Here is a 23,454-nt window from a genome sequence, read left to right as displayed (position 1 = left end):
CTGCTTCTGCTTTAAAAGCATAGGCACTTGATAAAGCAGTTAGTAGCTCCAATGAAACTTTATGTAGTGATGAATCAATCGACTCATGCTTATAATCAATGCTTTAATAATTCAGCGTTTTCCCCGGAGTCTGATGATCGGCGTTGGGTACGTTACTCTGGAAGAAAAATCTAGTTAATAGTTGCTCATTACTTTTCTAGATTGTAATGAGATTACTGTATTAATGACTTAAAACGGCACATTTACAATAGTTTTTATGATACACTTGAAAAATGTATATCCGAGCGACAGTATGGTGATATAGACCACATTATACAAATCTGTGACTTTTGGTTAAAAATACACGTGAAAAACTAATATATCGGCAGCTGAGGTGCCAATATAAACATAAAAAACATTCTTGTGCAGTAAATGAGATGTTTTCCATGTTATCTAGTTTATACATTCGCAAGTTTTTTTGTAATTTGACAATTTTACCGCATTTCTAAAAAACATGAAAAATCAGTAAAATCACTTTTTTACAGCGTGGAATAACAATATAATTATTGAGCCTGTACAAGAACAAAATAATCCAAACAAATAAGTGTTCACAACACCATTTACAGCAGTAAACTAATAATAATGAATAAATTGAGACGGGTTGGATTTTGCGGAAAGTTAAAGTTTGACGTCAACCAGCGTAAAAATAACTATGTTGAAGAAAATGCAATTTTATGTCTCAAAGAGAAAAGGATAAAAGGCAAAGAAATGCAAAAGTTACAGATTGCAGCTTTAAAGGGACAGTTCACCCAAAAATGAAAGTTCTGTCATAATCTCCTCGCCCTGGAGTTCTTTATAAATGTGTATAAATTACTTTGTTCTGATGAACACAGAGAAATATATTTGGAAGAATGCTTATAACTAAACAGTTCTTGGCCACCATTGACTTCCACAGTAGGACAAATTACAATCAGTTTTTGGTGAACTGTTACTTGTAATATCAAGTAAAGTATCAAATTGAAAAAACATACATCTATGAAATCTAAAGTATCATCCTTAAGTGTTACTAATTTAAATATGTAGGAGCAATGTTCAATTTCGCGAGCTAGGCTATATGTAACAGCAGTTAAATGCAAGTTTTGCATCTTTAAACTTTTATATAAACTATTAAATGTGTAGAGCAGAAACACGTCAATCTTATAAAGTTGAAGTCAGTTACAAATTACATAAAGATGTATAGCACATATAACGGAACTTATAACAATATGTGTTACAGTATTATAAAAAAATCATAGTACATTTTTTTAACATTACAGCGTATCCACCTTAGTGATTTGTTTTTCATGATTCATTTGCATATAGACAGAAAATCTAACAACTTTGCGTTATCTGACACCCATGAGTGCCTAACACACCACCATCACAGCTGTATGTATTGAAAGGTGTGGTCTGTTTGTCTTTTACCCCAAAACAGCAGCCCCGGGGCAAGCAGATGGTGACGGGGGTCCAGGTGCTCCAACTCCCGTTTCAGGAATTGATCCCTTTTTCGGATTGCCCTCCTGAACCGTCCCACCATGGACGGCCCTCTGGGACAGGAAACTTCAGAGGCCTTTGATTTGAGGTGAGGGGTTTATGGTATTGGATTGAGGATCGCTGTTACAGAGGCGGGTTGAGGTAAAAGGGGTCTGGTATCAGCACAAAGAAATGTCATTGAGCCGTCTCCTCTGTGCTCAAAAGAAAGCTTTGGTTCTTTTGAAGGCTTGTTTATAACCAGGTCATTCAGTCTTGCCTCTCTCAATTCGTTTTGCATAGAGTGAATGGGATGGCGGTTGGTACGTGATGTACGTATGAATAGCTGGATAAATAGGCAGTGTGCCTGGTGTATTAACGTTTGGGACGGAGCCCTGTCACGAGGCCCATGTAGAAACACTTAACACGCAAGGACCTCTGGCACTGGGCCTGTTTCTCGCCGCACGTCCAAGCGGCGTGTATTTGTTTCGCTTGCTGTATTAGCAGGTCACAATATTGCCTGCCTCAGCGACGCGGTGTGTTATAATCTAGTTTCTGCGCTCTAGCCTATTTTTGCTGAAAATATATTGAGAAAGCAACGTAAAGCTATTTATCAACACAATCTTCTGCGGTGTAGGCTTTTATGACGCCACATAAATAATAGAGTTAAGCACTCACCCGTTGTATGAAGAAAAACATCTGCTGGGCTTGATGCTAAGTATAGAGAAACATCCACAAACACCACTGTCTGATAAATGTCAATGCATGTATTTATACCTACATTACGTTGCTCTATTGTAAATTATCATTTGAATGTAAACGTAATCTCTCCTCGTGTGAATTCAATTTCTTGATGATCAACTTTGCACTAGTTCTCCAAGCCCGATTCCAACAGTATAAAATGTATTGCTTCAATACATTCAAAGGAAGCCACAAATCACTTTATCGTTGCAGCTCTGTTATGGAGTAGTTAAACTACACACTATAAAGCTACACAATTTTTTTGTGTTCATGTGTTGGGACAGGAAATGGAGCTATCCTGTCCCTTTAATGTTCAGCAACCTTTAGTTTGTTTCACAGCAGCAAGCAGTGATTTGCTTTGCTGTTAGATTCTAGAGCAGATGATTGGACAGAAAATTGGGCACGCCCATTAGTGCAAGGTGATTCATTAAAAATTATTGTTATTATGTTTTTGTGGAAGGTAAAGATACAATTTTATGTGCGATTGCATTATTTGTCACAGTTTTCGAGTAAACTAACATATAGATAGAAGTGTTGTCAAAAATCCCTGTACTTCTTGACCAAGTCGTAACCAAAATATAGAAAAGTTGGCGGTACCTCATTTTCATTAAACCCGGTAGCACCGACGTACCGGGTCAACCGGGTACTGATGCTCTATCTGACAGGTTGTCAGTCGGTAACTTTTTATAGACACAATAAGACATGATGAGCAGATAAGCGCGGCTCCGATCCACAAGAGATCAGCACAGAAATGCAGATACAGAGAACCGTGGAATCTTACTGGTATTGGTAACGACTAGTGACATTTTGGTACCGTGACAACACTAGATTGCTTTAATGCTATACAAAATAAAAAAAAAAGAGTTAATTGAGTTTTCAAATGTTAGTTTTTTTGGTTTGGGTTCAACTGTGATGATCATTTGAAGGATGCTTAGATAAATTTAACACAAGATCACTCAGAAAATATCGTCCTCTTTGTTCTGAAAAAAACATTTTAATCTTGTTATCTGAATTTAAGAATCAAAGAATGTGTTTTTTACAATGTGTCTGAGTGTTAAACTACAATAGTGTCTTTGACAAAATTTCAGTCTTGTAAGAAGTTAGTTACGTAAAATGCCCACAGTTTAAAAAAGTACAGGCATAAATCTCAAACAATGGTTATAAACTTGACCCTAGTGTAAATAAAATCTCTAATATTGTCTTTCTTATTTTGGAATTTACATCAGTAAAACCACCAGATATTCACACAGTAAAACATTTATCTTTATCTAACGTCGACAAATCTTCTTTAGCTTTTTCTGGAATTGTCTTGTCCCAACAACCTATAATATATTTGCATTAATGTAAATTAGGCTCTTTCTACAAACTAAGAGTCCTTTTCAGATGAGTTCAACTTTTGAACCCGGTGACGTGCAGTAAAATATTTCCCCACAGACTCCTGTACCCACTGGAGAACAACTAGCATCTGTGCATGTAGAATATAATTTTCCACAATCTTAAAAATAATCTTAGTGGTTTTCCTTTAGTAGCATGTGCAGCTGAAATAAGATTAATAGTACGAAAAAACAATAGTAGTTTATTTATTTGTGTATAAACTAGGCTAGAATGCTTATCATCTAGGAGCTAGTTAGCTTGTATGCTAATAAAAAATATTCTTTAAATTAAAAAAATATATACAGTGTACAGTTAACATTTATAACTTTGTTTATATTATAGTAAGTGACATTTTATAAGTTTATAACACAACAGTTCTTTTACATAGTTTAAACAACATACATGTGGATCTCAGGCACCAGAAAGTACATTCAAGTAGAAATTAATTTAGCTAATATATATTTGCCCAAAGAAATAATAAAATAGTCCTAAATATTTCCTTAATTAAATCTTTCTTGCCCATTTTTTGGAGTTGAACATAGATGTTTGTGAATCACATCAACACACCCAAATCAAACCTCATTGCAACTCATTAATAGGTCTTCTGAAAAACAAATGAATAATTTGATACTTTTCCTTTGATCATCTTTTTTACTTTGAAGAACTCTCGGCTAATATACACATTTGGCGATGCACTTCAAAACGGACCAAATATGCATGCATGAATGACTCATTGTCCCACGATGCATCTTGCTAAATATTCGCTATTGGTGACCGGTGTCACTATTGTGTAAAGAACACCAGATATATTAGTCACAGAAGACATTTTACCTTTTTGTGATGTCATCACAGAATAGGATCCATCTGTCACATTGCAAATATCACTTACTAGGCCTGAAGCATTGTTGAATATAAATGTTGGGGTGGAGCTGTTTATTTAACCAAAGACAGGTGGTGTTTAGTATTGTTCGCGAAATCTGTTTTCAACATTTACTAAAGATGTGGTGCAGAAATACATGCTAATAGTATAATGGTAAGATATATACAGTGAGTGGATATCATACAGAGCTCAGACTCGTATATGTTAGAAATATGTGAGCAAATCCAGGCCTGAAAGCAAAATCAATACAATGTACACATGTTACTTCTGTTTTCTGAAGTCATGTTATGATGGAGTTAGTTGTTGCTCTGTGTTAATAGGCCCTTTTATTTTCCTGTCACACTCCAAAATAAAGGCTTTCTCGTTCCCTCTGGGAAGGTCACAGCGACCCTAAATCATTCTTAGTCCTTTCCGAATAGCTTTAGGCTAGAAACACGCACTATTTTTTGTTTAAGAGCTGAGCTGAATTTCAGTTTCCCCTGAATTTTATCCCAATTTGTGGCACGTTCGGGGGACCTTGTGGTTTTTGCGAGCGAGTTGTTGTGTGTGGACATCACTTAGTTCCTTCGTGAGAGCTGGAGACTGTGGTTAGGCTGTCATTACACCCCCAAGCAAACCCCGCCTGTAAGAATTTGTTTGTGTTTGAGCAGCTGCTATGAGGTGTAAGCTTTATTCATAGGCCGCTTTCATCTCTGGCGTCGTTGCGTTAAGCGGCGTGATGGCCGGCCGCCAGTTGGGCGGCGCTCTTAGCCCAGGTTCAGCTGGGATTGTGAGACACAGGATCGCTGGTGTGTCAGCATGTTATTATAGCCCAGTTTGTTTATAATACACAAGGATTTTGGCTATCGCTGTAAAGACGCGCCTGCATTACTCTCGAGAGGCCTTTCCGCCGGAATGAAAATACACCTCGTGCAATGAGTGACACAAGAGGGACTTGTTCAAACAAAGCGTGGATGTCTTATTTTAGATCGCTTGTTTTAAAGGGCTGCGGCGCGATAGCTTTTTAATTAGCTTTGAGAGGATGCTAAAGCTTGTGAAAACAATGTCATGCTTTGACAGACCAGAAAAGTCTCGAAATGAATGCGTTCAAGCTATAGAATAGGAATGATGAATGTAAACGATAAAGCAAAAGTCTATATCATAACTGAAATTGTGACTTAAATCTATATTAATGTGCTTGCTTTACAGTAGGGCTGTCACGTAAATGAATTTCTGTGTTTTTGGCAATGAATCACTCGCTAAATATGAGTGCTGGTGTGCAGAGAGTTTGCCAACATTGTGGATTTTATGGCAAAACTATAAACCGTTACCAAATTATTTACAATATAACGCACACAAGATTGATTTGTGGTTTATAAATCACTGTTATTTTCAATACCACAATACCATTTTACCATATTGATCAATCATATATAAACAAATGATTCAATGTATTGGTAGAAAACCCAATCTCTCAGCGTTTGGATTACAGGTTTGACTAAAAGTCACATCCATAACGCTGTATTTTTCCAACGAGGTGATATAACTTTATATTTGTTTTAAGTTTGAAAACCTATAATATTCTGTATTCTTATGTGCAAGCCAGAAATGTGATTTCTAACTCAAATCCAAGGCTGCTTACAAGCGATTTTTTATATATTTTTATCATATTACTCTTACCTTTTTTTCTCTAAATCTGTGAGGCAGTTGAGGCGTTGCGATATATAGTTTTGACCACAGCTAAGGGGCTTTCCTCCGCGCCTCAAAACCCTTTACACTAAAAATCACTTTATCTTTTGCTTTAGTGGCTTATTGTTGTAAAAAAAAAGCAGGCATCACACAGAACGGCTTACTTGCTAATCTGACATAAACAAATGAGAGGATTTATATTCTTTATCTCCAACTATTTGTCTTTAAAGTTAGTCATCGTGACCGTACTGACCCACACGCTACACTATTGTTTCAATCCACACAGCTAAAAGAAGACACAAGAGGCAGGCTTACGTTAATACAGTATTGTTTTTATTCATTTGTATGGCATTGATGAATGGAACTAAAACAAGAGCATTTATGCCGAGGCTGACAAACGAAAACATGTAAATCCAAAAAACAGATGTCGGATAATTCAGCATCTGAACAGTTTCCGAATTCTCATGGTGAAGTGCAACAGTGCATATCATATCCACACTGTGTCAGTTCATATAGTTTGTGAAAGAGTGGTTACGTGTTAGGCTTTGGAATGGGAAGTATGGATATTATACAACGTATATATTCATGTATACAGTATATATTTTACAAAGCATGGTTCATAAAATCGAAAGCATCATTGTTCTTGCCTTGGGTTCTCCCGGTTTCAGCCCTTTGTCAACGATGGTTTGTTCAGGGCTGTTGACACAGGATACTTCGCTGAACCACCCCGAGATGTTTTGCATAGACGCCAAGTTAAATTCATGCAAATGAGTATGGGACAGACGTTTGAGAAATATATCTAAACAAATTATGAAAGAACAAAACGACAAACTCGAGGTTACACGTCATCTACGAGTGAATGAACGGTTGTGATTGGTCACATTAAACTTTAGGACCCTAGTTTTAGAAAAATAAGTGTGATATTTCTATATTCGTTTTAATAAAAAGAAAAGAAAAAAGGAAGTCCATGTAATACACTCTCGTGAGCGAGCATAATAACTTCTGTAGCTACAGTCGAAGCATGTTTACATCTAGGTCTGCTATACGTGTGAGTGTGTGTGTTGAACCAATAGTGCTCTTCTGCAACACTGCCTATTTTAAAAGCCGTCAACAAACAGACCTGCATTGTTATTTGTCTTTGCCCTTGCGTACGTGTGAGGGGCCGAGTCAACATGCAGCATTTGTTTCTGACAAGGGCGGTCACCATGCATAGTAGTCATCTTACGCCATCAGAAACAGTGAAGGAAACCCCCTGACATGGACATCACCGTCCGTACCCTGCTGTTTTCAGGCGAGTTTGGAAAAGAATTAGCTAGCGTGTAATGTTAAGTATTTGTACTTTTAATAATGGTAGACTTCACCGCGGCTCTGTACGCTTTCCATAAAACCTTAAAGAAGATCACTACGTTAAGAACTTGTTCAAATGCGCGTCTATTAGAATGTGTGCATCATGACTAAATGGAAGGTTTTTTGTTGTTGTCGTATTTCACCTGCAGCTGTTACAGAAAACAAACATTGATCGTAAATGAAACACTCCGTACAATAAATAAAATAAATAACATTTCAAAACGAATGTGAACGAAACGTAAAAAGTTAACACAAAAGCGAGGTTTAGATCTGTTGACATTTTAAAAACGTTTTCTTTTTTTCCTCCGTATTTTCAATTTAATACATCGTTTAAAGATTCCTAAAAAAATCAGGAAGTTGTATACAGAAGCATTCACAGACATTGTATAAAAGCTGATACGTAAGAGATTAGCATCAGTCAACAGTGTTCTACGTTATAAATCTTTGCGGGAATATTTCATCGATATCAATAAATAAGAGCAGACAATAAACGCGTGTAAAGATATTTCGGGAAAATAGGAGATTAGGAATAGTCTATGGCTTTAGCGGCTACCTCAGCCAAAAACAACATTAAAACAAGTTATGCCATTATTTTTTTAGGACGAGCTACAAAAAAAAGGAAACAAGTTGGTACTTTCTGTTTCAACTACACGGCTACATCAGGCTTGAAGAAGCACCCACAACATATTCCTCTCGGGTTCTTGTCTCGAGAACAAAGGAGGTTTCGGAAGGTCCTCAGTAGGGCGCAAACTTCTGTCGCTCCGGTTTCTTGATGCCGTTGGCGGAGGAGATCTTGGTGGTGTAGGAAGCTAGGGTGCCGTGAGTAGGGGCGGCCCCAGCACCGGGGGCCGAGAGCGTCAGGAAGGGGACGGATTTGATTCCCAGGAGGCTGGAGAGGGGGAGGGTATAGGGGCCGCCCAAGATTTGAGCATGGGGCAGGCCGCCCATCGCTGCCAGGGCTGCGGCAGAGGACGATGCAGGGGAAGCAGTCTGGGTGAAGCTCATGTTGAGGTCTACAGGGGTCGACATGGAGGAGGACTGGGCAGTGGATTTGGCGGTCTCTAAACTGTACGGGGGGAGGGAAAGGAGGTGGAGGGGAGGAGGGTGGAGGAACAGGAGAGGGAGGCGGATGGAAAAGGGTTAGAAGGTCAAATAAAAGACATGTTAAACAAAAAATTGAGAGAAATAACAGAAAAACAAAAATCGAAAAGAAAAACAGAAACCAAAAATCATAAGAGAGGTGTGTTTTGCTGGTGGTTGCAACAGATTATTTGAGGGGGGACCTTTGCACTCATGGGAAAGGAGCTGTTTAATTCGGGGTGATGGCTTGGGTAGGGGCTTAGGAAAAAGAAACAAAATGATTTCAAATTCAGTAGCATTTCTTTTATCTTTTGACACTGCAATCGTCCTAATCGGCATTCTTGGCTTGTTTATAAAAATCAAAACATCCAAAAAAACAAGATAAATGTACTGAAAACAAAACTATTTAATACCAATTGTGATCAGAAAATGTCTCTTGAACTAATTTCATTTTCTTGCAAAAAGGTTTTCTTGTTTTAAGCAAAAATCTTAACAATTGACTGACATTTTGTGTAAAACGTGAATGCTGTCAAATTTATTAATCACGATTTATTGATTCCAAAATAATTGTTTGTGCTTTTATTTATACTGTATATGTCGATGTGTACAAATACATTACACATACACATACACGTGTGAATTTAGATATACATATAACTTTACTAGGGCTCTTAAACGATTAATCGCAGTTAATCATATCCAGAATAAACATTTGTGTTTACAAAATATATGTCTGTGTACATATATTTTTTATTCGGGGTGTGATTAATCACGATTAATCGTTTGACAGCCCTAAAATATACACAACCCACATGAATATAATTTTGGAATCGATGAATCGCGAGTAATCTATTTGACAGCACTGACACAATTTGCCAACAAAGTAAGAAAAATTCAAGATATGAGACACAAGACACTGAGTCTTGCACAGTTTTGATTCTCAGAATCTTTTTTTATCTCGCTCTTAGGATGTTTCGAAATAATCTTTTCGAAAACCAGACAAGAATACTGATTAAGAACTTTTTGGCAGTGTATTCAGTCGTCAAAAAGATGCATTTGTCAACATGTTACTAATTGCAAATGCATGTAATCAAACGTGCACTGACATTTAATGTGCGATTGGATTGTTGACACTAAAGGGCTTATGTTGAATTGATGTCATGTGACATTCTCAAATGGGGGTGTGTTCAATATGCAGAACATTCTGATGCAATGCACTGAAACGTCTATCAGATGAAGAATTCTTCGAAAGTGACATTGATTGGGACTCACTTCTGCCGATAGGACCTCCAGGAAATGAATAATCAGGTTTGATTTTGAAAGGCTTGAACTCGTTAAAAATATTTTAAACTCATATTTTGATGCTAGAGTGCATTGAATTGCTCTGGGATCTGCGTAGATTGGCAAAAAATTCAACTGATATGACTTTAACTAATGAGAAACCGCTGAAATCAATCACATTAAGAGACATAATCAAAACAACAAAACTTTTCCAAAAATATCTTGAAACCAACAGTAATTTTTTCATGCAGAATGCTTAAAATAAAATGAGGGGCTTGACATTATGCACCAGTCTGCTTGTTGAACACACCTGAGAAAAGCATGGATTTTTCATTCAAGACCTAATTATTGCTTCCTATCAAGTTGCCGAGTCATAATTTGACTGGAAAATTATTATGTAGCCGTGTCCGTGTCACTGCCTTCATCAGGAACAGGAATCTGTTAGTACTGAAATGATGAAAAACACCAGTAGCTACTTGTTGAAAAAGCCTCTCGATTCGAGTGGAGTCTAATTTATTCCCTTACCTCATTATTATTCATTAGCGAATATGCTCTGGCCGACAGTTTAAATTCTAGTCATGTCAATCGGCTCCTGATCTGAACTTTGTGCTAACAAAAAACGATAAATATTTCTTCATCCCACTTTGAATTCCGTCAGATTTATCATAGTTTAACTAATTCTACCTCGTGGTGATTGAATTGGCGTTAGAGGGATGAAGCGATCGCTTTCCTAAACCAAGGCTTAAAACCAAACTATCAATTTTCCTACATTAGCGAATTAAATTAAGCCCCAGCAATGACAGCGAAGTCTTTGCTGAGCAAAAAGAATCTGGACTCTTCTGCTTTCTTGCCTGACACAACATTTGATCAAATTGCAACCGCAAAGATCTCGTGGGAGAAAATTACAGTCTGTCTATGAGGCAGCCAAAATGCCCTGCCTTTCGCTCTAACAAGCTTCTGGCTTGAAACCTGGCCAATTAATCCCTCGCCCTGGCTTCTTTCTTCCGCATCTTTTGCTTTGTAGTCGTGCTACGCCTTTGCTCACAAGGGCTTTTTTTGGCCAAGAAACTATAGACTGGAAAGACCCCAAAAGAATATTCCCAAAGGTGTGGAAAAAAATTGCTTCTCATCTACAGTATGTATGTAGTAAAATGCAACATCGGACAGACATAAAGAGTGGTACACACGGTACACAAAGTATCGAGTGCTTACCAGGATGTGATGAGATACTGGGCCAGGTTGATGCTGATTGGGGAGCCCGTGATGGTGACGTGTCGGTCACTGGTGCTGTCGAGCTGACTGCCGATCTTAATCTGGGCCCCGGATACCTGGCGGATCTCGTTGATTTTTGTACCCTGCCTGCCAATTATTGAACCAATCAGCTGTAAGTAAACCAAGACAAATTGGGTCGATTAATACATCTTTGTTACAAAACTATAAAATTGATTTCCAACTTCAACCAGATAAACACCTCTACATTAACATCACTACATCAAAGAAAACAAGATTTTGTAGTCTAATGTGACTAGCTTGGTCACCTGCCGTCCTATCAAAATTCATATAACATGACATACAATCCTACCACCCACCTGTGTGGCTTCCTGACTATTGATTTTCATGAAGAGCGTTTCATGCGCTCTCATGCTCGTATCTAATGCGTTACTACAAAAACAATTCCATCTCTGTGTGCATGTCATCACATTTGGCTGTGTGTTACTGCGAGTCCTGCGGTGCACTGTTAAGGTCGTGGAATCAGAAGGTATTGGTTTATCAATGTGTTTGTCTACTGTGGGCCTACCTTTACAATGATGTGCCTACGCATGGCACCGCATCTGTCTCGGTCATCTGCTAATGGCTCTGTTTTTTTGTGGATGCAGACGATTTAAACCGACAACAGGTGGTGAACTCAATTCATTCTACAAGGCTGCATCAAGCTTTTCAAAATGATGCTTGCAAAGCAGGAATATTGTGATGGAAATGCAGGCTTACAGCAGCATGTATTTCTCTGCCGGTTCTGAGCTTTACTTTGTTGGTTGAGCCACTAGAACTTAGCTGGTAAAGCTGGTTGGCCACAATGTTAAAGCCGGTCGATCTAATGAAGCATCCACTTGACAACACATTTTGATAGTGTTGGCATGTCAACAGGCCGAGCTGTGTTATGCCAATCAACCCCAGTGGTTATTCCCAGATTTTGAGTTTCTAACCTGTGGAGGTGTGTACAGCTTGAAGGGAAAGGGTCACGGGGGCTGGGTGACCCCAAATGTTGGCGTCAAGCTTGGACGATGATTAAGTAGAGTGACCCTAACCAGGATGAGTTGCTGTTTAGCATTCAAATGATTGACAGCTTGTCTTTTGTTAACCTTGTGTCCCACCCCCAGCCCTAACCGTGTCCACAAAGCATTCCTTTCCTCACGAGTCATTCAGAAGTCAAAGCCTTTGATTCGTCAGACAGCTCATCCCGGTGTCCGGAGTCTATAAATGGCTCATGATTGTAGCTAAGTGTGTAGTCGGCCGCCAGGTCTCGCTGGCACCTTGAAGTAGAGCATTCTAGAATAACATGTGCACTACATCCTTCATGTTAAGAAATCTAAGAATGATCTATTCCCAAATCATAGGACTAAGAAACAAAGACTACTTAAAACTAGCTTGCCAGCCTACAAAGTAGTCATTTTAGTTAAACTGCAGTCAAGCTACACAAACGGAAGTTTAGAGCAGTATTTCTGTGGCTGACAAACAGTGAGTGGATTTGAATGACATTCCCTGTTAGGCTGACAACCATAAGCTTCGGGTCAAATCTAAGCTGGAGACAGGTCTATTTTAAGTGTACAACCATTGTGGGCTTTAATTTGTGAAAATCTGGGGACCCATGTGAGGACATGTCATCTGCCAGGTATCACCGGTGTCGGCAAAATTCTCATCCGCCTCTCGCAGGGCCATCCCGAGCAGGTAGATATGCGACTTGAGGACCCAGCCGTATCCCCCGCAACCCCTCAAACTTCGATCTGATACCAATCTAATTGCGTCCTGTTCCTGGTGGAAAAACAGGTCCTCTGTAGCGAGAAACCTGATTGCGAATGATAAACAACTTAGTCCGCCAACCGTTTGATGTCTGTTTGATGTCGCCTTGCTTTGGAATCGCATTGCTGTGAGGGTATTTCAATAAAACATGCTTTTCGTCTCCCTGTTTATGGGTTTGTGCAGGAATACGAATGTACACGCATGCTAAGTTGGCCCCGATTGGAAAAACTGATGCTGTTTCTTTGAAGTTTATCGTGTAATGCTTGCCGAGATTTAGAAATGAGGTCTAGTGGCTTATGAGTACATTCAGGAAAGTCAGGTTTCATTTCAAGCCGATGTCAATCTGATACGAGACGAATGTTAATGTGGCCGAGTGCCTGAAGGTAATCAATGATTAACGTTTGTACGGAATCACTCTAGATCAGGGGTGTCAAACATGATCTAGAGTATTTATGAAATAAAAGTTTATTATTATTTTAATTAATTTAAAGTTTATTAATACAATCAGGTTTTCGCTGCCATATTATGTTTTGTTTTATTAAATTTTTTATTTTATCATTGATCATTTAATTGGGCTTCTGCCGGAACCCCTAACAAGCATGCGCATTCTAAAGCGCCGCCTACATTTCGAAAACAAAGTCGGCTAAGTTGTGCGGCAAGGACTAGTGATTTTAAAATGTCCAAATAAAGAAAGCTGACGGAAGAAGACGTATTTCTTCTGTGAGTTCAACGGTAGGCCGGTATGTTTAATCTGCTCACAAGCCGTGGCTGTGCAAAACGAGTACAATATTAAACGGCACTATGAGATATACGCAGAGAAATATGATAAATACACTGGACAACTTCCAAAAGTCAATAATTTAACTTTAGCCTCAATGTCAATGATCAGTCAATGATCACAAAAAGAACAGAGACTGATGAAGCTGTAACGCTATTTGATTGCCAACGAAATCGCAGCGGGATCAAAGCCGTTTTCAGAGGGAGAATTCATCAAGAATCGGTAATGAACATTAACAAGTCCAACCTGCGCTCTCGACTCACAAACAGACAGCTAAATGACATCATGAGATTGATGTGGTTGAAGAAAAGAGATGTCAGGAATTAAAATCATAATGCAGATGCGATCTAGATCTTTTGTTGTTAAAGGGAATTTCTAGTATATATTTAATGTTCATATCCAAAGTGAAGTTGTACTACTGTACTAATTGTTAAATATGTTAAGGCAGTTTTTCCTATTAGTGAATTATATTGTATAGCTTGTATGGTTCATATTTAATGTGACCGTCTGTACACAAATAGAGTCTGTCGCATTTTTCTCATTACTAGTTTAAAAAGTATCTGACAAAAAATATTCATATTCAAAGGAAAGGGTTTTGATTGCCTTTACCTAAACAAAATAGTTTTTTCAAAGAGGAATAAGAGTGTTATTGAACCGTTCTGAGGATTTATTAAATGCACCTTTTACAGAACAGTATGTCTTTCTAGTTTTTTTGCTAATTCATTTGTAATTTGGTGCAATATGGTTTAAAAAAGGTGATTCGGCCCGCACATTGTCACTTTTCTCTCCATCCGGCCCTTACCCTAAAATGAGTTTGACACCCCTGCTCTAGATAATGCATCCACTCAACCACACAAGTTTCGCAAATCCTGATTCACGCTGCCAACTTCAAATCTGCCTGAATAATAAAACAATTTGTCTAACAATTTAGCCATTACCAGAATCAAGATGGAGGCCCTGATTTTCAATTCTCATATAAAGCACTAGTTTATCTAACAAATTGTATGTAATTTACTAGAAATAATTGGGTGATTTCACACAAAACCGTTGTTTCAAATATGTCAAACATCAGCAAGTTTCATTTTAGGAAATAAAAACAATGTCTGACATGTTTAAAAGCATTAATTTGAAAATCTTACGGACAATTTAACATGTTTTTGAATCATAAAAACCTCATTACTGTAACCGTGTGAAAATTTCAATACCATTTCATGTGAAATACCCTACCATGTTTTGCTAAAAAAGAAATCTAATACCTAATTTGACATTAATTAAGAATATTTCTATTAATTATTTCTATAAAATAAAAATGCTACATTTTTTAAATGTGAAAAACAACCTGTATCTGTATTGAAAGTCAATATTAAACTTTTACCTATAGAAATAAAAAGAAATCTGTTCACCTGGTTGCCATTTGGGACGTATTGGCAGATGTGTTCTTTCAAATAATTATGTGTAATGTAAGTGTGCGTGTCTGCCTGCAAGTGTGTCGATTGTAAACAGTCCTTCAAATAAGAACATTAGTCACGGACATTTCTGCTTTTTCTTTACTTGTATTATGCACACATATTCTTTTATTCTATATTATTTTTCGAGAACATCTAGTTAATTTGTTTCAGAATATTTTAATTTTACTCCAATTAAAAGCATAGTTCGCCCAAAAATGAAACTCACCCTCTTGTCATTTCAAACCTGTATGACTTTCTTTCTTCCTCAGAACACATGAGAAGATATTTTGAATAAAGTTGGTAACTGCGCCTATTCACTTATATTGGTTTTTATGTCTTTCCAATAGAAGTGAATGGATACCAACTTTCTTCAAAATATCATCCTTTGTGTTCTGTATGAAAGAAAGCCATACAGGTTTGAAATGATTAAATATTGACATCTTTTTCATTTTTGGGTGAACTATCACTTTAAATCATATCATGCATGTTACAGTAATGAGATTTTCAGTAAAATACAATAAATAATAGATTTGTGTTACTGAATGTTTTATATTTAAAATCATTACTGACACATGACACAATAATATAGCCACAGATTTATGATATCAGAATTTTATACAGCGTTTTTATTTTATTTTTATAAACACAAAATGTCAGTAAATAATGTGTACGACAATAAGTGTTATCAGTTTAAAGTAGGTACTAGAGGACAATACACAGCAATGCATTTTAAAGGAAAGAAAAAAAACAGATGTGGACCTGTACTGTAACTTAGTTCCTTGTTTTAAACCTTGAAGCTTTGATAGAATGTTTTACTGAAACCCACACAGTACTGCTAGAATTAAATTACTAGTATCAAGCACAAGTATATTATTGTTGGACTGACAAGGGCCCTTAAAATAACAAAATAAGAGCAGCTGGAATTATAGGTTGAGTGTGGACTGAGTCTGTGCCTTCCATTAATCCTGTGATCTCAGGGACATGTGAGGGCGAGAGGGAGCCCCCATCAGCCGGCATGAAAAGAACGTCCCGCATGCCCCCTAGGTGCTGGCTCTGTGTCACAAGCTAGAGCTCTGAAAAAAGGCTGAGGCTTTATTTACCATCTCTGTTTTGACAGCAGAGTAACGCTAAGCATGTCAGATGCCATGACAGGGTTCAGACGGACCTCGTGAGGCGCACAAGTCGTGTGTTTGATAAAATAATGTAGAGTTGCATGGCCAATGAACTACTTCAAGCATGCATATGTTCTCTGATGGTCCCAATGCTTTGAATAAATTTAAATAAAGACTTTTTAAGCTAAAATATTCCTTTTGTAGAGATTGCATGAAAAGTAAAACTCTGCTTTCTAAAGCAATGTTGCCCTGATTTTGTTCTGTTACGTATAATGAGAAATTGTAAAATTAACATCTTCATATTTGAAAATCAAGTCTCGTTTACCAATTATAACAGTAAAGATGAACGCATAGTTGATTTACAAGTATTCGCACCGAGAAATATACAAAAAAGTAAAGAGCTCTTACGTCATTTGGAATGAGGAGTTCTTGTGACGCTGTCTGGGAGCTGGACTCGATGCCTGCCGGAAGATAAACAAGTACCAAGTCAACAAACTGAAGGAGAAATCAATTTAATATGTTTGTTTCGATACAAACATATTATTGTCTGCTATTTGCTTTTTGGGCTGCCTGACTGAGCTTGACATAAAACTGGCTCAACCAATAGCAAATGCGTTTGAAGTTAAAGTTGCTCTCTGAAATATGAAAACAAATCTTACAAACGCTAGTATGGCGTAAGAATAGTGTGAGAATAGTGTAAACGAAGCCCTAGTTTAACATGTTATTTCAAGAATACTATTTGTTGTTTTAAACAGAGATGACGATATAGAAGCAAAGTTACAAATTGCACCTTTAATCTTTTGCAAGGGGGCCCACAAGGGTTTTTGTTTGTGAGAGGGGGGCCTTTGAAAAGTGCTGAATACAATGGGGGGGGGGGGCCTTGGTGTCAAAAAGGTTGAGAACCCCTGCAGTACACCAATTTCTCTTTTCACGCATTAATGGGATAGTTCACCAAAATATTTAAATTCTGTCATCATTTACTCACATTCGATTTGTTCCAAAGCTATATACATTTCTTTGTTCTGGTGAACACAGAGAAAGATGTAACCAAACTGATCTTTTCCCCATTGACTCCCATAGTAGGAAAAAAACATTTATAAATTTTTTTCTTCTGTTGAACACAAAAGAAGACATTTTGAGGAATGCTGGGCAGCAAACCGTTCTGGGGCACTTCTGACTACCGTTATAATTTTTCCTACTACAGGAGTCAATAGGGGGCAAGATCTGTTCGGTTATAAGCATCTGGCCAAATATCTTTCTCCGCGTTCATCAGAATAAATACATTTATACAGATTTGGAAGAACTAGAAGGTGAGTAAATGAGGACAGAATTTTATTTTTTGGGTGACCCAAAAAATAAATCCCTTTAAGTCACCTGTGCAGTGGTCTTATCGTAGTTTTAGGCTAAAAGTCAGATTCAAAACTCTTTGGCTTCCACACTAACTGCGCTACTGTCACTTTAAACCCATCAATTCACCATAACTAAGTTTTCCAGTGTACATGAAGCTTTCTCAATAGCTAAACCTGGATGCTATCACCTAACCGCTAATGACAGTCACAGAGCTAGCGTGCCTCTCTTCTTCTCCACTTCCTATGACAGCAGGCGGTCCAGACCCAGCGCTGCCTTCCATCCCAACAGGGGCCTATTTAATAGACTGAAACATTGCCTTGACTGATGAGCATTTTACCTCAGACATAATCGAATTCCCCAGCCATATCACGAGTGGATGTGCTCTCGTAGTTTTAGCGGCAGGAGGGGCAACTATTACATTTATTTTGACTTCTTGGTTGCTCCGAGGGCATTTCTGATTCTCACATTTGCAGTGAAAGTGCTTATTTACCATAATGTTCAACAGTCTGCTGGCTGTAGGAGTGCCTGCGCAACAAACCTTTCACTAAACAAATGTTGGGAATCTCCAGACAAGTTGAAAGACATCGCTGAATAACTTGGGGTGGCTGCATAATTGGATGTCTGCCTGTGTGGAAAAATACGAGAAACTTGGAGCAAGAAAAAGAGAGAGTGCCTCCTTTTTCTTCAGTCTGAAATTTGTAATGGCTGTGAAAAGCCCCAGGAGCTGCCTGTGAAGTCTTGTAAGGCTTGGCCCATTTTTGCACGTCTAATCTACATGTGCCGTATGCTTCACGGAGCTCAGGTGTAATAGCTTGAACCTGGGTGGCCGATGGCTTTTTGGGAGGTCTGAGACCGAGCGCTCCTGACACTTGTTTACATACTGAAGTCTGCTTAACAAAAAAACTCGAACTACTTTGTGGACCAAAAAATAATCACAATTCTCATTGCATTCACACTGGAAGTGGATCACAACATTAACATGCATTTCAATTTAAAGTAGTATTTATCATTCCTGAAACATCAAAAATATAATTGTCGATCCAACAACACCATACACTTTATTCAGAAATGGTTTCGGTTCGTTTGGAGTGTTCACCTATAAACCAAAATTAATCTGGATCGCATTCGGATCCTTGCCCCAAATTTTTGAACCTCTGAACGCCATTTGTGGGAGCTGTCTCCATCTCAACCCTCTTAGATATGAAGATTGTTCCTCTTCAAAAAGAAATTGGACTGGGATAACATACCGGGAAGGACTTGAGTGGCTGTGGGCTGAAGGGGGCCAAGACCCTGCTGCATGGACAACTGGTGCAACTTGGCCAACTGAGATAGAAACAGAAAGGAACATCAGTCTGGTTTGTATAAGAAGGTTTCATTACTCTTATCAGAAGCCACAGCTCTCTTATACCGTTCTTCATTCAGACGTGTTAAACAAGCTCGCACTTCACAGAAGGACTCTCGGAAGATATACAGCAAGAATATGTTTGAAGATTTTCTCTCTTACCTCTGCGTGTGGAATGCCATATTGGTTTTGTACAGTATATGCCTGAAAGAGAAACAAAGACAGGTGTTAATATACAGTATAAACAGAATGAAAGGATGTGATTTTTCTCAGCACATCTTGTCTTTTTTTTACGCCCACTTGTCTGCTTCAAACTACAATGTGAACCAATGTGTTAAGATTTCCTTTTCTCAATATCTTTCTCGATTGTCGCCGTGCCGCATTAAGTAAGAGGGGAAGCACCTATTGGTGCCGTCTGTATTGCAGTATAATCTTAATTTTCAACAGAATTCAATATTCACAAGGTTCCGTAATCTTAAGCACAATTGCCTCAATGATACCTAATATTCCAAAATCGCTGCTCTTTAAGGTGTGTGCGGTGATTTTTATGAGAACAGCTTTATTGGGCAATAGATGTATTAAAATAAAGTGATCAGAGAGTAGAATGAAAACTACGTGATGATGTCACAAATATGTTAATTAGCGTGTGACATCCTTCAGCGCCACAAAATCCTAGCGGAAACATCGTTGATATGTTCATTTGTTTTGACGTCAATCCAATGGTGATATAGACCTCTTCGGATGACGAAAGCAATGCTGGTCCAGAAGAACTTGTTTCAGTTACACAAATGTTTGAACATAACACAACAAACTGAATATTTATAACCAATTTAAAATGCAAAACAAATATCTTTAATATTTCATTATATATGTAAGATTTAAAACAATACTAATAATAAGTAAAAACTGAAACCAGAAGTGCTTCTGGACCTGTGTTTACATCATGCGAAGTGGTCTGTAAGAACATCTAGGTAAATTGAAATAAATATTCTTGGTGAATCATGGAAGGCGCGCATCTACACACATCGAAATACTTCAAAAGCGCACATAACATCTTGTTTTCACTTATACATCCTTATAAGTCATCACAACTGCTCAAAAGGGTGCAGATGTGAACGCAGAATCAAGGCCACTGCATCAAAGAGAATGAGAAGCCAAATAACCAGACGCTATGAAGAACGCTACAGTGCATGCTTTTCCCAGAGGTTGTCTTGCATAAGCCCACTTAAAAGTTTAAACACGTGGAAGCGAGAGAAGAGAAAATGGAAAGTCAGAGAGAGAAAGAGGGGAACAAAGGAAGGAGAAAATGTCGGATGGAAATCCAAAGATCAGTGATGCAGAAATGGCAGTCCATGTTAAGGAGGAACCCTTGTTTGTGTCTCTGGCAGCCGTTTTAATACGTGATTGGTTATAGTTCTCAAGGAGAACATTGTTTGGGGAAAAACACAAGCCTTTGTCAGGCTGGATGTAGCTTGTTTTGTCTTTGACCGCCACCCATGACCCTTCAGTGTGTTTGGCATTTTCTCCATATTTTTACCTTACTGATGACGCTTTGTGTCCCCCTCACTTTATGTCCATCAGTTATCTGTCAGACAGCACTTATTCCTCAAAGCTCCCACCTTCTCTTTACAACCTTCGAGGATATTGTGTATTGAGAAGTCACATTGTTACCCTAACTCTTGGAATAGTGTACTCTAAATTGAAATGTAGGGGTCATGTACAAACCCTCATACTGTCTTTTTGTGTTACTGATCATGATGTGTTTGAAACTCAATCCCGTCTGAATGTACCCATGTACTGTACATATGAAGTACATCCGGCCCGTTTTGGACATCCAAAATGATTTTTCCAAAAATGATTTTTTTATTGTGCATTATAATTAATATCAGTCAAACTTAAGTTGGTTTGTTTTGATTCAAGCCATAATAACTGTAACAATACAGCTAAGGAACACAGGTTAATAATATTCACGGTTCTATTGAGTCATTTTGGAACCAACCTCTTCATATACTGAGAGATTATGAGTAAATTATGATGGTATCAGAAAACAGCGAGACGTCTAGAATAAACAGTATATACAAACAAGTACTCTGCAAACTTGGAGTAAGATCACGAAAATCCGGATAGAAGTTATTTTAATGGACAAGTTTACCTAGAATCGTGATCTTACCCTTATATCAAAACCCTATAATTTATTTTGAAACACAGAGGGTGTTTTGGTCGCATGTCCGAATGAATGCTGTTTTTCTCTATACAGGGAAAGTACAGTAGATGGAGATTTAAGGCAAAGGACAAAAAAGCAAAATCTAAATTAAAATACAATGAATGCATCTAAAATTTGTTGAACACCCCTAATTTCCCTTTTAAAAACATCACCGTGTGAATATGGCTGCAGAAGAGCTCTAAGAATATGGCACATAAGTTATTTGGACATGTATCATGGTGATTTATTTAGCATTTCAGTATAAATCATTTTGCATTTTCATGGTTATTTTCAGGTAGAATAAAAATCAGAGTTGGCATAACATAAGCATAAAAACCTTTCATTTTTGTGTGAACCATTTCAATTTTGTTAAATTTCATGTGACCAAAGTTGTGCCCGTAGAGATACTGTTTCTCCCAAAAGTTTACCAAAGTCAAGTCAATGCTCGCAGCATCAATAAAACCTACACAGTTGCAGGGGCCGAGGGTGAAGCCATGCATAAATGGAACTTCAACTAGAAAAACAACCTCAAGTCTGAAAATCCGTAATTGCTTGTATACGGTCGCACCCCCTCGCTCAAATGGGGAGGACACTGGCTGCAACATACGGTAAGAGGAATGACAGGGGGAACAGAATTCCCACCTCCATGCTGGGGCGGAAGAGGCAAATAAAGAAAGAGCAGGGAGCACGTCTCCCAATCCGTCATGGGTAAAATATACTCACTTGTTGCAGATCCAGCCCTCCCTGAGCCACCGAGAAAAGCGGGTGAGACGCAAACTCTGACGTTTCGAAAACCTTAGAAAGGCAAATAGGGGACAGAGACACAAACCAAGGCTTCATTCGCATGTCATTACCATTACGCATATTCATATTCGCGCACAAGTGGCAGTTTTGATGATTCTGGTGTCATTACCGTAAAGGCGTTAATGGGAAAAAAACACATTTTATGGTAAGAAGCAATGAACATTAATTTTATTATAAGACATGAATCTTGCTCCGGTTATGACAGGTTGGTAAATATATCAGACAATGTATCACCAGTGCACGCGTCAAAGTTACCGACACTTGGATTAATAACAGTCCGGTGAAAGACTGTAAAGCAGAGATGAATATTCATGAGACTGTTTGAGCTTAATTCTACTGTTGTTTATGCATAAGTGTGCTGGTAATAAATAGCTGTGTCAACATGAATAAACACCGTCCAATCTAGTCTCTTCTGAAGAGTTGCTGGAGAAAATGTCGGACGAATGGATTGCCAGCTAATACTAATAGACGTTAAAACTAAAGAATTTATTTGACAAAAATAGTAAATATATAAATAAGATCTTTAGCGATATTTGTCATAAGAATGGTTTGAACAATATTTCACATAGACTTTTAGAGATTCCTGTTGAGCATATTTATATCTAAATAATACGTAAAAATGTTAAGATTGTATTAGTCGGGCTCGACTTAGTTGTTGTGCTTGTCTAATAAACAAATTGAAATGTGTTACAAGCTGCATGTTTCATACATGATGGCATCATCAATAAGTAAACATAAAGAGGCCTAAATGGAAATTTGGCGCCTCGTTCGTAAATTTAATTTTTTTTTTTTGACGTTTGTAATACTTTGTTGTTTTCCGTCTTTCCACAGCATAAATGAGAACAGAAAACAAACAAGCTTGAGAAATATTCCACAATCTTCATTGATGGACAGACTCCCTTTATTAAAGAAAATGGAGGCAGTGTGCTGTCAGCTGTGTGGAGCTCTGCGGTTGGACTATATTAGGAGTCTGAATGTCAACTGTTGTCACTGCACACTGCGGGCCATATTCATGAAACACACGCACAATGAATTTCTGTGTAAATCGTGCATAAAGCCATTCTTACAAAGATCGTCCCATTATAATGCAATAATGCAATTTACATGATGGTTTATGAATGATGTGCACAGTCGTGTGTACTGCATATGTTTCGTACATGAGGACCAGAATGGGTACGGGTGTGATTTGTTTCGGTTTAATGTATAATAGATCTGCTGTATCCCAGTACTGATTGTTAGGATTAGACGTGAGATGTGAGACTTGTTCAGATCGGAGGAAACAAATCATTTTATGGCGTTTTGAATCCTTTCAGTTGTTCTAACAAAGCAAAAAGTAACTTTCTTAACCCCTGTTTTTGACTTGTTTTACAGACAAAAAAAACCTAAACATCCTTCAATCAATTCATTTACAAGAAGCAAAGTTGTGTAAGGTAGGACTTTTTCTTAGATACGTGAAAATGCATTAGAACAAGTTTTTTTTTAAACATTACGATGCCTGGAAGCCCCCAAATATGATGAGCCCTTGGTGAGGACCTCCTTT

General features: G+C 37.9%; 1 protein-coding gene across 4 annotated transcripts in view; it reads right to left on the bottom strand.

Annotated features, from left to right (window-relative positions):
- Positions 1-6,464: 6,464 nt before the first annotated feature.
- pcbp4 (poly(rC) binding protein 4) overlaps positions 6,465-23,454 on the bottom strand; it is a 69,260-nt gene continuing 52,270 nt past the window's right edge. For 2 of the 4 annotated variants that reach the window (XM_079471846.1, XM_079471847.1), the window contains exons 9-14: positions 21,834-21,905; positions 19,070-19,111; positions 18,813-18,888; positions 16,624-16,676; positions 11,072-11,241; positions 6,465-8,564 (exon numbers count right to left, since the gene is read on the bottom strand). In XM_079471846.1, coding sequence (XP_079327972.1) covers positions 8,234-8,564; positions 11,072-11,241; positions 16,624-16,676; positions 18,813-18,888; positions 19,070-19,111; positions 21,834-21,905 — 744 coding nt within the window. In that variant the 3' untranslated portion in view covers positions 6,465-8,233. Of the gene's footprint in view, positions 8,837-11,071; positions 11,242-16,623; positions 16,677-18,812; positions 18,889-19,069; positions 19,112-21,833; positions 21,906-23,454 lie in introns of all 4 variants that reach the window. The other 2 variants (XM_079471849.1, XM_079471848.1) reach the window with 2 other exon arrangements.

The sequence above is a fragment of the Barbatula barbatula genome, assembly GCF_947034865.1.
Source record: "Barbatula barbatula genome assembly, chromosome: 13".
Taxonomy (NCBI): domain Eukaryota; kingdom Metazoa; phylum Chordata; class Actinopteri; order Cypriniformes; family Nemacheilidae; genus Barbatula; species Barbatula barbatula.
The sequence above is the reverse complement of the archived record's forward strand: the minus strand, read 5'-3'. Positions and strand labels throughout refer to the sequence as shown.